Raw genomic sequence first — 16490 nt, 5'->3', positions numbered from 1 at the left:
GGAAAATTAGCGTCGACTGAGAAAATAAACGAAATTTGGACGTCAAAATCTCACAGTTCCTACCTGAATTTCTCTCTCTTCTCTGAATACCCACAAACCTCTTTCTATCTATCCCACAATCCTAGGCGAACAAAACATCACGCATGCGTATTCCATACTTTCCGGGTATGAATCCAATTCTTTAATAAGCGATTAGCAGCGGATTTAATACAATAAATCAAGGATGTTCGTATATACAGGATGGACAGTAATAAAACAATGAACAAATAAATTAATTAAGTTTTAAAATACGCGGCAACATCCTTAGACTGGTTACCGGTGCGACGGGCAACCAGTCTACAACATCCTGCTAATGGACTGGTTGCCTGTAAACTGGTTGCCTGTGCATAGACAATTCCCGAATGCAGGTGGCGCCATGGCGCAAAATTTGGACAGGCATGCAAGTAATTCGGAATGACAAACGGCCCATAGCCGCATGGGTCTCGTATCAGAATTGTAAGTTTACCACTCTGATACGAGCCCCAGTGGCATAGCCGGCCGCTTGTCCATGAATGCCGCAATTGTGATTGACATGAGTGGTGTTTCACCTGGCTCTGCTGTCTCCTCGCTCTCTCCTCAGTCTCAAAAACCCCGTCGATCCACTCTCCACGACTCTTCCAGCGCCCTGACTTGACTTAAAGAGTTAGTAGGCCTACTATTAGTGCCTACCCGACTAATTACGTACCCGGCCCTGCCTCTGCTGGTTCTATCTATCCGCGGGCAACGGTTGAAAATTTTGCATAAATGTGTATTACAATTAACAGACTTAAATTAGAATAGTAAGAAATGGTAGCTTTTTCAGCATGTTCAGTTTTAGATAGAGGCCTACGTATAATGTAAGATTCAAGAATAGGGGACCAGTGGTTAGGTTTAGGGTGAGGTTTAGTTCCCTAATCTTCATTTATTACTATATATATTACTATCATTGGACCCTATCATGATATATCATCATTATCAATTACTATTATTATTACTTATTTGATAACTATCATGATAGTTATCAAATAAGGGTATATCACTACATATATACTACTATTGCTATACTAATTACTACAGTCCCCTATTCTTGAATCGCACTGAATAAATAGGTCTGAGACAAAAGAAAGTGAATAACCTTTAGGCCTAGACCTTGGAACTAGCAATTGATGAAAATGTAAAAAGAAATTGATGAAGTTAGTACAATTCTGACGTCTGAGTGGCGGGCCCCTGACTTGGAAAACTCAAGGAATCAGAAAAATCTAGAAAAAAATCAGGGAGGGAATTTAACAAATTTTGCCAAAAAAAATCTGGGAAACTCAGGGAATTTGGATACCCAGCAACACGCCTAATATTTACTGTTTCTTTATCAATACGTGTTCCATGAAAAAAAAAAATTGTAACTTTTTTTAAACCATGAAATTTCGGCCCCGAAATTTCTCTGATTCACTCAGGAAATTTAGTGTTAAATCAGGGAAAACTGATCGAGGGTTTGGAGAAACTGTAGAAAAGTGGCCACCTTGAATTTCATGTCTACCAGCAGGCCTGAATCTAAAAACCTAATGGATGTGTTCAATACATATTAACCGCGTGTCGATGTAGGCTTGTATACATTAGGTCTATTGTTTGCAGTTATAGCTGAATATTGCCGACACTAGGCGTACGCGACAGACCTCTGTCTCTCACACAACTGTTGCCAATCGCACAACTCAATAGCGTTTACGGTCGTTCGCAGTGGTAGTGGATAGAACGTCAGTCAGTCGGGGTGTGATCAATAGAGACGTTGAGCTGTCGTCGCAATAAAGGACTTATCTACTGTTTAATACTGTCTCTGTGTGCTGGTGTCGTGAGCGGGTAAGTTAGTATTACAGACTAAGCTTCTTTTTTCTCTAATATGGACTGAGCTTCTACAATTTCCGATCTTACATACATTCGTACGCCAGACATACCGCTGCATCCAGACTTCTATATTCTACTTTGAGTGAGGTTCAATATACAGCCATACTGACTTAGCTACTCTATTGGACTACGGGCTGAGTGTCCCTATTCCACGTATTGCTACGTACACAAGGGCAGATTTAAGGGGTGGGTAGGATTGGTCCACCCCTTCAAAATTCGAGAATCTGCTCTTCAAAGTATCTGGAATTTTTTTTGCAATGAAAATTTTATAAAGACAAATGATAAATCTTAAAATTTGCTTCGCTTAATCAAGGACTCTAAAACGAATGGGTCCATGGTTTAATGGCCGGAAAAGTCATTTTTGTTCATCCATTTCCGCCAAAACCCCAGACAAACTGACTTAGCTTCTACATACAGATTTAGCAGACTTAGCTTCCTATTCTTCAAACAGACTTACAAACATAGCTACTTTACATACAGACTTCTACTGATCTAGCTTAGTACAGTAGACCTGGCCTAACTCTTGACAAACCGGGAGAGGTAAAAGCAGTCCGAGGTAAGCAAAGTCCGAGTTGAGGATAGGACAATACGTTAGAATAATGATTTCGTTTTTGTTTGAGTAGGCAAAGGTCTGAGTTATTGAAATTTGTGAATTATCACATGTACTATTGAATACACCCCACTGGAGGTGGTCATTCGCTACAAACTGTCGAAAGCATCTTCAAATGCGTCTCATTATTTATTTTCAGATAATTTAATATCGAAGACAATTTGAAAAACGATATCTCAAGACTCAAGTTGGATCATCATGTCCGGTAGGTTGCGTTTAAAGCTTGAAATTCTAAACCCCGAGGGGTGGGTGGGGGGTTTGGTCAGACTTTAAGTATATAGGCATATGAATATCCCAAGCATGTATACTTGTAACTTCAAACTTAACCAGGTCACTACGTATTGGGCTCGTCGAAGGTTTTCTGAGTGAATATATACATGAGAAGACCTGTCTGTATTGGTATAACCTGTTTCAATTCAATTGAACCGCTGGTTTAGTGTTCTTCAGTTTCCTCGCGGAACAATCGCAGAATATGCGCAATACTTGTATTTATACTTTCGAATCAGTCGGTAGTCCCAGGAATCTTATTTTCGATATTGTACGCGAGCATACGTCGGGGGTGTTTTCATATTAAATAAAGTAACTAGTCATATTTGTAGATCATATCGTTATCCGACCAAAAACTGAGTTCAAAAACTTTTAATCAGAACTTGCATTTCCAGTTTTTTTTTGTCTTCGCAATAATGCTGCCTTAAATAGCCTTCCTTTTATCGAATTCCCGCAATTTCACCGGGATGATTCCTTTGAATAGATTTAGAACGTATTTTGCAAATATGATTCGCAGAATCTTTTCAAGTTCTAAATGTGTGATTATATGCACAGTGTAAACAATAGCGTACATTGTTTAATTTGGCTTATAGTTTCCAGAAGAAACAACTAAGGCATTTTTCTGATGAAACAGGACGTCATAGGCTATTAGGGATCACTCATTTATTACGTACGCATTAGGGGAGGTGGAGGGGTCAGTGCAATAGCGTACTGTAATGCTTAATGTATATGAAAAAATGGCCGATTTTGCTTACAGAGGGGGAGGGGGGGTTGAAAAATTCAAATTTCATGCGTATGTAATAAATGAATGATTCCTTAGCGAGGTTCCATCCTCGGTGTTGGATAAAACATCCTAAAATATCTACTTTCCCACTGGATGAGCGTCAAATTGCGGGTTTTAAGTATCTATTTCTTGACGAAAAGGGCCGCTGTGGAAATGCAGAGGTCTGCTGGATCCCTGAGACCAACACCGAAATCCGCCCCTAGTTTAATGGTTTTTCAATGCAACAAACGATGACCCACAAATTAACTATAAAAATGAGTGTGTATCGGATTAATGAGTGTTTTGAATAATTAATAGTGAATATGAATCCAGTGATTGATGGATACATGGTTTACATTCTACCGTGTTTATCAGAGTTAGTGTATGAGTATGGAGAGGGACAGCTGTTTCATATGAACTGCGCCGCGTGCACGTCACATTCGACGATCGATTTCTGATACACGGCTCTGATTAAGCCATATGGAAAAAAAATTTCAAAAACCCTCATCCGTATTTATTTGGCTCGACTCAATTTGGACAATTCCGCAATATGCTTTGCCAATAATAATTCAGGCAATGAAATGAACTTGTACGAACAGCAGACGCAGAATTTGAAGTCGCGGACATTGACCACTCAATAGTAATAATAATGATAATATTGATAATTTATCTTTTCATTCCGTACTTATTAGAATTGATCAAGCGCTTTACACAAAAAATAAAAGCACAGAAATTACTTAGAATTGATTAAGATTTAAAAAATTGAGGTATTAATTTGATTAAAAACAAAAATACACCTTGAATATGAGTTTTACAATTCTATTTTTAAAAGCACCTGATATCTGGTTATTCCTAATACTTTTAGGGATAGAATTCCATAGATAAAGAGATGTGATTTCAAAAGCTTTACTTCCACCTAATTAGGGGTAACAGCTAGTATTCCTGACATAGTGTTTTCTGTAAGAATTCAGCGGGATACAGGGGTATCACCGTGAGGATACCCTTGGAGCTATCACAGTGAGGATACTCTTTGAGCTATCACAGTGAGGATACCCTTTGAGCTATCACAGTATGGATACCCTTTGAGCTATCACAGTATGGATAACCTTTGAGCTATCGCAGTGAGGATACCCTTTGAGCTATCACAGTGAGGATACTCTGAACTATCACAGTGAGGATACCCTTTAAGCTATCACAGAGAGGGTACCCTTTGAGCTATCACAGTGAGGATACTCTTTGAGCTATCACAGTGAGGATACCCTTTGAGCTATCACAGTGAGGATACCCTTTGAGCTATCACAGTATGGATACCCTTTGAGCTATCACAGTGAGGATACTCTTTGAGCTATCACAGTGAGGATACCCTTTGAGCTATCACAGTGAGGATACTCTTTGAGCTATCACAGTGAGGATACCCTTTGAGCTATCACAGTGAGGATACCCTTTGAGCTATCACAGTGAGGATACCCTTTGAGCTATCACAGTGAGGATACTCTTTGAGCTATCACAGTGAGGATACCCTTTGAGCTATCGCAGTGAGGATACCCTTTGAGCTATCACAGTGAGGATACTCTTTGAGCTATCGCAGTAAGGATACCCTTTGAGCTATCACAGTGAGGATACTCTTTGAGCTATCACAGTGAGGATACCCTTTGAGCTATCGCAGTGAGAATCGAATCCCTTGAGCTATTAAATAATTCTAAATGACGTGAAATCAACCCACCGATAAAAAGTAATGTACTCTTGCACGTTAGAAACGAAACTCGGGACCCATTAGCGAACGCGACGCTGTGATTGAAAAAGTACCGCGCGGCGAAAAACAAATTGTTGTCAGTTGCCATTAGTTACAGCTGCAGACGCTTCCTGTCGCGGTGGTATAAACAGTGGTAACACGTGGTAATGAAAGGAAGTCGCGCTAAGAGGGTGTGTTCTACACGTCGGGATTTGTAACGCCTTTAATCCCATCCATTTCGGTTCGATTTGCGCCGAGCTTCTATAGGATTTTCACTCTTCGCTATGTTTTAGTTGTTAACAACGAGGCGTTGACTTTTGTTACTCATACCCGTATTCAATATTCAGCCCACTTATCGGAATTTGCTATTGTCGCTGCTAGGTGTTAGGAAGCATATAGGCCTACACCCTACTACATACTAATGAGTTCAAAGAAGAAACCCACAGTTATAAACAGGGCGGCCACTTACTTGTAAATCGAGGAAAAGTCGAGGAATTTTCTTTTCTTTAAAACGTCGTGGAATTTTGTAAAAAAAAGCTTAGAAGCCAGGAAAACATGTCGAGATCACTAGATCAAGCGTAAAATCAGATGTTTCCATGTTTTTAGTATTTGACTGTGTTAATTGATCGATCGGATCCTTAGCAGAAAAAGTCAGGGAAAAGAACGTGCAATGAAAACATTGTCAGTGTAAAACCACGTCAAATCGGAAGTGCTTACCCTGATAATGAAAAACGTAAAGAGAGTACCGAGACATTTCGATTGTATGAGCCAGTTTCGAAATGGTTTTGAAAACTGCTCATGAAAATGAGTCGAACTCATAATTTTTCCTTAATGATTGTGCTTTCTCCAATTGAATTACCAGTTATAATTAGTCACTCGTTAATGAAAACCAAAAAAAAAAGTGAGTTTGCGTCGACATCTCTGAATCTGATTCATCCGCTGAAGTCTCTTTATTTTTTCAGAGCAATCAAAATTATTCAGTTATGTAATATCAGACCCGCCGGAGGGTCGGGGATCGGGTTATTTACCCGCCGGGAATTCGAAGTTCATCGCTAATGTTAAACTTCGATTTCGCGATACGCGTCGCTCGCCGAGATTAAACCCTCCACGGCGACGCCGATTAATAACGTTTATTGTTTTACAATTAGTGAACCTTATCGCCAGTGATACATCCCCCGGGGAGAATATTCATACGCAGCTATAACTGGGTAGCTATGCGGACTTCATCAAATATTAATACATTTATACGACATCTGATTAATCATATATTATATGTATGAGCTATGTTGTGTGGATCTATCTATTTGCCTTGTGTCAATACGATATTAGCGCTTGTATGTACGTACGCCTAACGATATATGAGGTTTTTCTGCGTTTTTTTTTCGAGGACTTCTTTTTTTACCCTTTTCGACGTTCCCATTGTTAAGAGTTTTGTTTCTTTTTCTCATTGAACGGCATCGAGCTATTCCCGGCGTCCCAGCGCCGCCGTCTTTGATCGGCGGCCTGACCCTCTCAGGATTATTACAAACCAAATACACTCGACGTACGCACGGTACGTAAGATCTGATCTGGATATCAAACAATTTTGACTCTGCCTTATTCAGGACTGCAAACAATAAAGCTTAGTTATGTGTGTACAGGACTGAACTCAGCGAGAAGTTTTCGCGAAATTCACATAGATTTTTTTAGGATTTCCCTGATTTTCAAACAGGGTCCTATGACTAAAACTTCTTTAAAAACTCCTTCTAAATGGAAAATGCGTTTAAATGTGTTAGAAACAAAATGCTCAAAACTCCTTTGAAACTGAAATTTTTGTCAAGTTTGTACTTTTTAAGTTTGACTACGCCCAAATTGGTTCAGCTGGGATTGGTTTTTACCATATTAGGCGCTTACCGAATAAGAAACCAAGTTTAGGTAGTTGTAAGGATGAAAATTTGCTCACAAAACCACTGAATTACTGGATTACCGAGATAAACAGTGCTGATTAAGGAGGAGTGTTTAGTCATTGAAAAATAGAAGTGATGCAGACGCTTGCTCGAAATTTGAAATTTTCTCTTTTAAAACTCATTGAAAATTCCTTATATCTAGGAATAACTGATTTTTTGGGACTGAATAATACGCTGTTCAAACGCTACCAAATTAAGGCGGTTCCTATATACGTAGGCCCATGTTGTTCACATCTGTGCGTTGACTGCGAAGTCAATTACCGGGGTAATTACCGGTACGTGAGCCTCCCCCTCCCTCACTCTATACCGGTATCATGATCAGAAAATTGGGCTAGGTTGTACTCGTCTCTCCTCCGAGACAGACCGGTTGCTATAGCGATAACAACTACACGGCAGGCAGCCGATAGACTCAATGACGAATTTTCATATTCAGAAAATAATACGAACGTGTATTCGTTTTTTGTTTGTCACAAAGGGTGGCCTCATTGAAAACACCACGTAACCGATAGCAATTAACCCGAAAATTTTGAGTTGAACTCTTCCCGTGAAGCCAGGCCCCAAGAGGCCAGGCGGAGAGGTGTACGCGATTATTGATTCATAATGTGTTCATCTTCTATCATTGCAGGATTAGTGAAAGCGAAGAAATATGACTGGAAAGATTCGAATATGGCATTGTTCGGATCGGACATCGATAAAGGCGTCAAAAGTAAGCCATTTCGTACCCATTACCCGTACATTAGAACCCATGCGCTGTGATTCAGTCGCGATCGATGAAATGATTAATGAGAAATCCCGGTTAAAACGTCGGTAGATTTTACGTACATTGATCCGATGGAACGTAGATACTATTCGGATTACATCGAATTATGGATTGATTTGATTCGAATTAAGCCGGGTTTCACTCTATAATCACCATTGATAAAATGCTATAGGCCTATCCGTGTTGAGAGAATCCCACAATAATGACGATAATATAAAGCATATATCAGTATTCCAAAAAAATACATTGAGAGGATGTATTTTTGGAATTCCTGAAGACGACTAGGGAGTCATTCATTTATTACGTACGCATTAGGGGAGGAAGGGGTTTAGTATATGAAGGGCAATTGGTTACTGTAACTAAAGAATGGTCGTTATTGCGTACAAGGGGGATGGAAAAAGATTTTATATGTACATGATGACTGAATGATCCTCTATTAGAATATAGTCGAAATGTTGGATAAACTATATGTATTACTAGCTCGAGAGCAAACATTTTCGGACCTTGATTTTTGTTATTATCGTCGAATTCTTTTAATATTCACTGTGTAATCAACTTCCCAAATCGGGTGAATTCTTTACTCCACTTTGCAATCAAACCTGAGTTATTTCCTATATCGCTACAAACATTTTGAAATGATGTTTGCCCCACCATCGGGGTCGCATTAAACCCGGCTAATCTATATGTACGGCATAGTTGTTATTATGTATTTCGTGGTGAAATTTCGCTTCAGGAATATTTGAAAATAGTTTGATTTTTTGTCTCGGCGTGTACGAGTTCCGGCATCATTAGCAGGGTACAGCTCGTTGTTTGTGACGGTTGTATAGTAGTGGCAGCTATTGTGAGAGTGTGTCACAAGAGAGACTTGAAAAACTCAATATTATAATCGATGTTCTCGCTCCCCTCTCCCGCCCGGTGTTGGATATATGATTCATATTCATACATATTTAACTAAAACTTTTACGACGATGTATTCCTGACTGATATATGATACGTATTATGTATGGTGATTATGCGTTTAAATTGCCGGTAATAGAAAGAAAAGTATTTTTTTAATGTATTCGTTTTTCACATATGTTTTCGACTTCTGAATTTTGTAGAGGAATCGGCGTTGACCGAAAAAGCATGGATTTCGGTAACCAATCTGTCAAAAGGTCAACAAGCCTTATTCGTCTGGAGAATTGAAGTAAGCTTTGTATATTCTAGTTATTCAGGGCCTTGTTCTTCTATTAAATTCGGTTCCATAGTTCCTGGCCCAATTCCGCAGTTGTTACATTGGTATACCAGGGGCCAATCCAAAAATTCCAAGGCCTGTAGTTGTAGGCCTTAACATGTATTTGGTATATTCTTCAATCCTTTAACCCTTTCAGTGCTGACTAATTAATACCCTATAGTGCTGAAGATAATCTAATAGTGTGTTGAATAACGGGAATACCACTATAGTGTGTCTACACCGTGGCGCGGTGTATCGTTAGTTACTAGTATTTCACTATGTTTGACAGGTGCTGCCATTTTTCAAGAGAGACAATTACTAATTACTAATTACTTCAATACACGGCAGTGCGGTGTACTAGCAAAATCCATCACTGATTTATACACCGCACTGCGGTGAAGATGCACTGAAAGGGTTAACAGGTGATTTCAATTCAATTTACAGAAATTCAAAGTTGTCCCTTGGACACTGGAAGATTACGGCTCATTCTTTAGCGGTGATTCGTACATCGTGTTTAGTGTAAGTACGAGGCAGATGGCGCTTGTCTTCTCACCGGTGTCGGTGTCATTTCGATATTAAATCTTAATGTTACGTGTGTCATTTTCATTCATAGCAAAGAAAAAACCCCGAAAACCCTGATGATATGCTGCAAGATGTTCATTTCTGGATAGGTCAGAAAAGTTCACAGGTAAATAACGTCTTGGAAAGTTTTGGAAAATGGGAATTTTTTTTCCAGGCCCCGGACAACCAATGGTCGTTTAGTTTTTTTCTCTATGGCTATGGAAAAGCTATGGAAAAGCTATGGAAAATCTGAAAATTATTTCAAAATAAAATTTTTCTTCTATTTTTAATTTTAGGCTATATGCCTAAATGCCTTGCTACACATTTGATAACAAATTTTGTGAAAACGTGTTGTCGATGGTATTGATAATTGGCGCTCATTTTCTTTGAATGGACCTACATTGCCTGGTCCGGGTTGGCAATTTGTAACTTGGGTTATGAGATGAACGTAACTTTTATTTCTCGCTTGATATATTCAACCAAATACATGGGGTCGGGGTCGGGGTCGAGCTCAAGCTCACCGCTGACACATGAACATTCTCACTAACCTCGGTTTGGCAAAAACAAGATTTAAACTTAAGACATCGAAACCAGATTGGGTTGTTAGTAGGATGAGTTAATATGGTAACCAACAATGAACTTAATTTAAACAGGATGAATACGGTACAGCTGCCTATAAAACAGTGGAATTAGACACATTACTGGACGATAAACCCGTTCAACACCGTGAAGTTCAAGGATATGAATCGAATCTATTCAAATCATACTTTGATTCAATCACGTGAGTAAGATTCCGCTCCCTCGATAGCTAGCTAGTAGTTTTAGTTCACAACTGTGGCACTGGTTTCAAACCTGTGGCACTTTTCTCACAACTGTGGCTCTGGCTACAAAATTATGGTACTGATCTCACAACTGTGGCACTAGCTTGAAACCTGTGGCACTGGTCTCACAACTGTGGCACTAGCTTGAAACCTGTGGCACTGATCTCACAACTGTGGCACTAGCTTGAAACCTGTGGCACTGGTCTCACAACTGTGGCACTAGCTTGAAACCTGTGTTACTGGTCTCACAACTGTGGCACTAGCTTGAAACCTGTGGCACTGGTCTCATTACTGTGGCACTAGCTTGAAACCTGTGGCACTGGTCTCACAACTGTGGCACTGGCTTAACAACTGTGATGCTCGCTCCACGACTGTGGTACTGGCTTATAAACTGATGCTGGCTACACAACTGTCTGTGACACTGGCTTCAAAACTGTGATGCTGGCTACACAACTGAGATGCTGGCTCCACGTGGCACTGGCCTCAAAACTGTGGCACTGGCTTAACAACTGGGCTGCTTGTTCATTTTTCATTGGTTATAAAAATTTTGTTTGATTTGATTGTTTGTAGGATAATGAAAGGTGGATGCGACAGCGGATTCCGTCATGTAACGCCAGAAAAATACAAAACGCGTTTGTTCCATTTCTCCGGTACCGGAAAAAAGATCACTGTGAAAGAGGTGAGAAACTACAGGGAACATTTCAAACACTGTTTAAAACGAAACGATCTGCAGCCAGAACCCACCCCTTCAGATTTTGGACATCGTGTCACCATTCGTCTAATTTTGGATGTTGTCTTAGTGGTCTTAAATCTTAAGACTGGTCTTAAGTTGTTAGATTGGCTATAGAACTAAGTTGGTCTTGGACTGGTCTTTAATCTTAAGATCGGTCTTTAGTTGTTAGATAAGCCTTAGAATTAAGATCTAAGATTGGTCTTGCATCTTAATCATGACTGTGCAACTGGCCCCAGGCTTTCCCCTGATTTCACTCAAATCTGTTCAACTTTACTCAATTCAACTGTATACTTGCGTCATTGTTTTAGGTTTCCCTGGATCAGAAGTCGTTAACGCCAAACGATGTATTCCTGTTGGATCAAGGTCTCACGATCATCCAATGGAACGGCAAAGCGTGCAACAAAGATGAAAAGTTCAAGGCCGTCCAGTATTTGCAAAAGCTGAAAAGCGGACGACACGGAAAGTGTTCATCCGAATGTCTGGATGACGGAGATGATGATGATTCTGATGAAGCTGTAAGTTTGAAGGGTCTTCTATAGATTTTACATTGATAATCCCTTCATCAGGTTCGCAGATTACGCTATTTGGGAATAGGTAGAGCGTATTGTGGCCAAAGCGATCACGCCAGAAGAGAACTCCAGAATCGGGAGAAACCAATTGAAACCTGCCTAAATCCATGTCGTACACACGAATGCATATTTCTCTTTTTGTCGTTTTCAGAAATCTTTCTATTCAGCGTTGAATGGTACTGGCGGGAATGATGACGACGATGATGATGACGACGATCAAACGGATCAAGTCGATGGCAGCAATGCCGAGAAAAAATTATTCAGGTCAGTTCATGTCTCGAAGATTTGTGGTGAAAAGAAAAATGTGAAAACCTCTCGGGATTTTTGAAAATGTGAAAAAAAGAAAAACTCAAAAATTGAAAATTACGCCATTCACTAACATTACATATGGCCCTGCTGTTGTCTTCATGTTCAGTGGTCTGATTACGGTGTATGAATGGTTTCGATAGCTTAGTAGTTACGTTTTTGAATATGCTTGTATTTCTGAAGATGCTTCGTTTCAGATTAAGTGATAAGAATGGACAAATGGAATTCGAGCACGTAACAAGCGGATCGGTCACTAAACGAGACTTCAAAAGTAATGTAAGTAAAAACCCACTACTCGCAATACAAATATGTTTGATATTCATCTACAAACATATAATACGTTGAGGAGGAATTTTTTCTTGATTCTAGGATGTGTTTATCTTCGACACTGGGTCCGAAGTTTTTGTTTGGGTCGGCAAAGGTGCATCTCCGGCTGAGAAGAAAAATGGATTGAGCTATGCTCATGTGAGTTTGATTTGTCTTTTTAGTCAGAGCTCATTGAGCTTAAGTTCATTAATAGGTCTCATTGCCCTGTAAAATTGTGCTGATTTACAACTATGGTGGAACACTTGTTATAACGACCTCGGATATGACGATTTATCAGTCGAGGCTTAAGTCCAAAAGTGGTCTTAAATCTTAAGACTGGTCTTAGGTTGTTAGATAAGCTATAGAGATGAGATGGTCTTAGACTAGTCTTAAGTCTAAGCCCTGACTAAGGAACCGGCCCCTGAAGTTTGTTGTAACGAGGTTCCACTGTACCCATGTAGACCTATGTGATTTTAAGAATTATCCGCATCCCACTTCTATTGACGCATACATAGGGATCATTCATTTATTACGTATGCATAAAATTTGAATTTTTCAACCCCCCCTCCCCTCTGTACGCAAAATCGGCCTTTTTTTCCTATACATTAAGCATTACAGTACGCAATTGCACTGACCCCTCCCCCCTCCCCTAATGCGTACGTAATAAATGAATGACCCCATACTATATGAATGTGTTGTGAATCTACAGAGCTGCCAACTGTTCCTGATTTTCAGTATTTGTTAGTATTCTTTAACGAGAAATACTGATTTGATTAGTTTGATATGTACAGAAATATGAAAGATGTTACTGAAGGTCTTACTGTTGATTAGAACATTTTCTTTCGTATTTCAATGAAATTTTACTGAAAAAATTTGTAACTGATAGCACAGATTCAGAGGTTGGCAGCCCTGAATCTGTTCATTCTGAGATTACAGAAATTCTGATATTCATCGATCGATTTTTCTCATATTCTTTCCAGTGGTATTTACAAAACAACTCGAACCCGTTCAAACCGGTTACAGTCGTGAACGAAGGACGCGAATCGTTGGAATTCAGAGAGAATTTATTCTAGCTTCATCCGTTTTCGATATCCACAGATATTCAACAATGAGTCATATATAGGAGTATATATATATATATATATATAAATACACTCGTGGGATTGTGTATGGTGCAGTGGGCGTGGCTTCGTTGACAAGTTTGAATGATTGATGTAAACGACTACTGTTTTTATCATGATGTCGTTTGAAAGTTGGTTTAGAAAAACCGACCGTAAAAAACTTTTTTTAGTATTACGCGATTAATCTGTCCATAATTTATACATTACATTCGTTACTGAATTTACTACGCTGAAATGTTGCATCAGAAATCAGTTCTTTTTCATCAATTCTGTAGTAGACTCCGGGTCTGTTCTGAGGTTTATTGAGTGGCACTTCTATTTCAAGAAAAAGGGCACTTTTCCACTGTGAAAAGTGGCACTTTCCTATTGAAAAAGGGCAGAACTTAAATTATGATTTTTGAATAACTGAATATATCATTTGAGAATGGATTACTTTTCATTTTCCCCCCAAAAAAAATTGTACCGAAATTTTTAAAAATCTCGACCTATTTTTTTTTACACCGACATTTTGAAGGGCTCTTGGAAATTTTAGGGGGGTCGTTCGCTACCCCCTTGGCACAGGCCTGGAGTCTGCCTTATTCGACTGAGGAAGGACCATTAAAATTTAACCGAGTAGATAATCACGGAAATTGAGTGTTTTCGAAGAAAGTGTTTTTGAAGTTCACTGACTTGAAAGTGGTTGACCAGTACTTAGACATCAGAAAGAATCTACAGTGTAGTAGTTCTAGTGGTCAGTATTGGGTGTGTGCAGTTTCTAAGGGAAATTTAGAAATAGAAAATTTGCTAACTAAACAATAATAGAAGAATTGCTTACAACATTGATGTAAAAAGTTTATGTAAAATCTATATTGTATAACATACACTATCTATATCCCTTATGATGCTATCTTGCTTCGTTACACTTTTTATTTTATACCGTGCATTTACATTATTACATTTACATCTGCCCTTGAGAAAAAAAAATTTCAAATTGATAAGGCTAAAAAAATGTTCACCTTGTTTCTCATTTCTGCTGGAGCTTAAAAGTTGATCCGGGCGGCCGCCTATACGTCATATTTAAATCATGATCAAGCTGATAATAACGGACCCGGCAGCTATAGAAATGATTACAAATTCAATTGCAGTTTACAAAATGACCTGGCAGATTCGGAGAAACAAGGTATCGTTTTATTTCAGTCTGAAATCGTTTTTTGATCGATGATAACGACTTCCACTTGACTAGCTTCCCATCATTTAAATCTCAATGTACATATATCGGTATTTACATCAATATATTATTATTTTGCTTATTTTGTTAGGTTTATGAAGTGTATTTATAGTAGATTATCAGTTATTACTTCCAACTATAGCCGTCCCTTCGCTGACTTCTTTTGATAGGGTCACAATGAATCCTCCAGGCCCGATTGGGCTTCGTCCTGCTGATATTAATGACGTTTTTCTCTGTGAAAAATGTTCATCAATTTTCATTCTCGAACGTAATACTTGTTATGTATACAAAGCATTGTATGTCTACTTGCCCGTCTGTACATGATTTGAATGGCTGGTATTTTAAGCCTTATTTTTTCAGTTTTGAAAAATGTGATGGTTGTGATAGTGTGCAGATGTATAGTCTGGGCTTACTGTAATATGTGTACTTATCTATGATCTGAGCTTGCTCACGCTCTTGAACAATCTATAATCGGTGGTTTGTGATGGATGATACAGTAGACATTTTATCACAAATTTAAGGGACCATTGTAACAACATCATTGAATTTGATTTTGACAATAACAGGACATTAACGTTCCTGTTTTTAAGTATATTCCAATCTATTGTATATGCATCTCCCTCAGACTGTGATCTCAAAAAAGCATTCATTCCTTCAAGCTTTCCGAATCTCTAAAATTATTCTTCATATTCATTCCTAGGCAGGCTCATATTTTATGTAATTGTTTAAGTATGTATATATAATGATTACTAAACAGGACCAGCAGGGGCGGATAAAGCCAGTTAATTAGAGTATATTCCTAAAAATTATTGCTCAATGATATGCTGGCGGTGAAGCTCATTGAAGGGAGGTTTGGGGTTCCTCCCCAAGAAAATTTGAAAAATGACTCAATATCCTTGTATTTAAAGGCATTCTGGACCTGTAAGATTAGGTACTTCTAGAAAGTATGTTATTCACATTTTCTGACTATATTCTGGAATGCGGTGGAATAGCTTGGATCCGCCCCTGGATCAGCGCCAGGTTAATTATATTATCTCATTTTAGACGTGTATTTTTGGTTGTATTTAGAATGATTGTTAGTGTTATCTTGAAAAGATCTTTACAGGGTTTCTATAGATGTTCTTAAGTCTTGTTATATCGTATCTTATTTTGAATCGAGATAATTGAATTTTAAATCGAAACATTCGTCACTAGAAGTGAAGATATTTCGCTGTTGAAATCATACAAGTATACATCATGTTACTGCTATCTATTTTGCGATTCCTATAATTAGAATGTATCGAGTATTATCATACGTTACATATACATTTCATTTCACATGCCCTACTCGAAATAAATTTATTAAATACATAAAATTTATGACTTATGATTCCTAGTATTAATTTTTTTCGCTTCAAAAGCCTAAACTGGGTGCAATTTCGCAATAACAGTTTTCTCCTTCTATATGAACGGATGAAACCTTCTGATTTTGAAAATACGTTTAAATGATTGAGATAAATTAATGCTTGATTATTTCAATCGAAATGTTGGATACTTTTATGTGATTGGAAAAATATGTTATTTGGAAGAGTCCGTTTCCCACTCATCCGAATCTAAGTGCAAAATCCGGGAATTAGGCGAAAAATGGGTAGCTCTGATTTAGATATGGATATGGATGCCCT

At 38.6% G+C, this 16490-nt stretch overlaps 1 protein-coding gene across 1 annotated transcript; it reads left to right on the top strand.

Annotated features, from left to right (window-relative positions):
- Positions 1 to 407: 407 nt before the first annotated feature.
- LOC141912643 (gelsolin-like protein 2) lies at positions 408 to 16170 on the top strand. The gene is made up of 14 exons (XM_074803959.1): positions 408 to 495; positions 1648 to 1869; positions 2664 to 2729; positions 7858 to 7938; positions 9093 to 9178; positions 9650 to 9724; positions 9819 to 9893; positions 10420 to 10547; positions 11158 to 11266; positions 11629 to 11835; positions 12041 to 12153; positions 12393 to 12471; positions 12565 to 12660; positions 13482 to 16170. Exons 3-14 carry the CDS (start codon positions 2723 to 2725, stop codon positions 13572 to 13574), a joined length of 1149 nt encoding a protein of 382 aa, XP_074660060.1. The 5' UTR covers positions 408 to 495; positions 1648 to 1869; positions 2664 to 2722; the 3' UTR covers positions 13575 to 16170.
- The last annotated feature ends 320 nt before the right edge of the window (positions 16171 to 16490 follow it).

This window comes from Tubulanus polymorphus, chromosome 11, assembly GCF_964204645.1.
Source record: "Tubulanus polymorphus chromosome 11, tnTubPoly1.2, whole genome shotgun sequence".
Lineage (NCBI taxonomy): Eukaryota > Metazoa > Nemertea > Palaeonemertea > Tubulaniformes > Tubulanidae > Tubulanus > Tubulanus polymorphus.
Note: the sequence above shows the minus strand (reverse complement) of the source record. Positions and strands in the feature narration are given on the sequence as shown.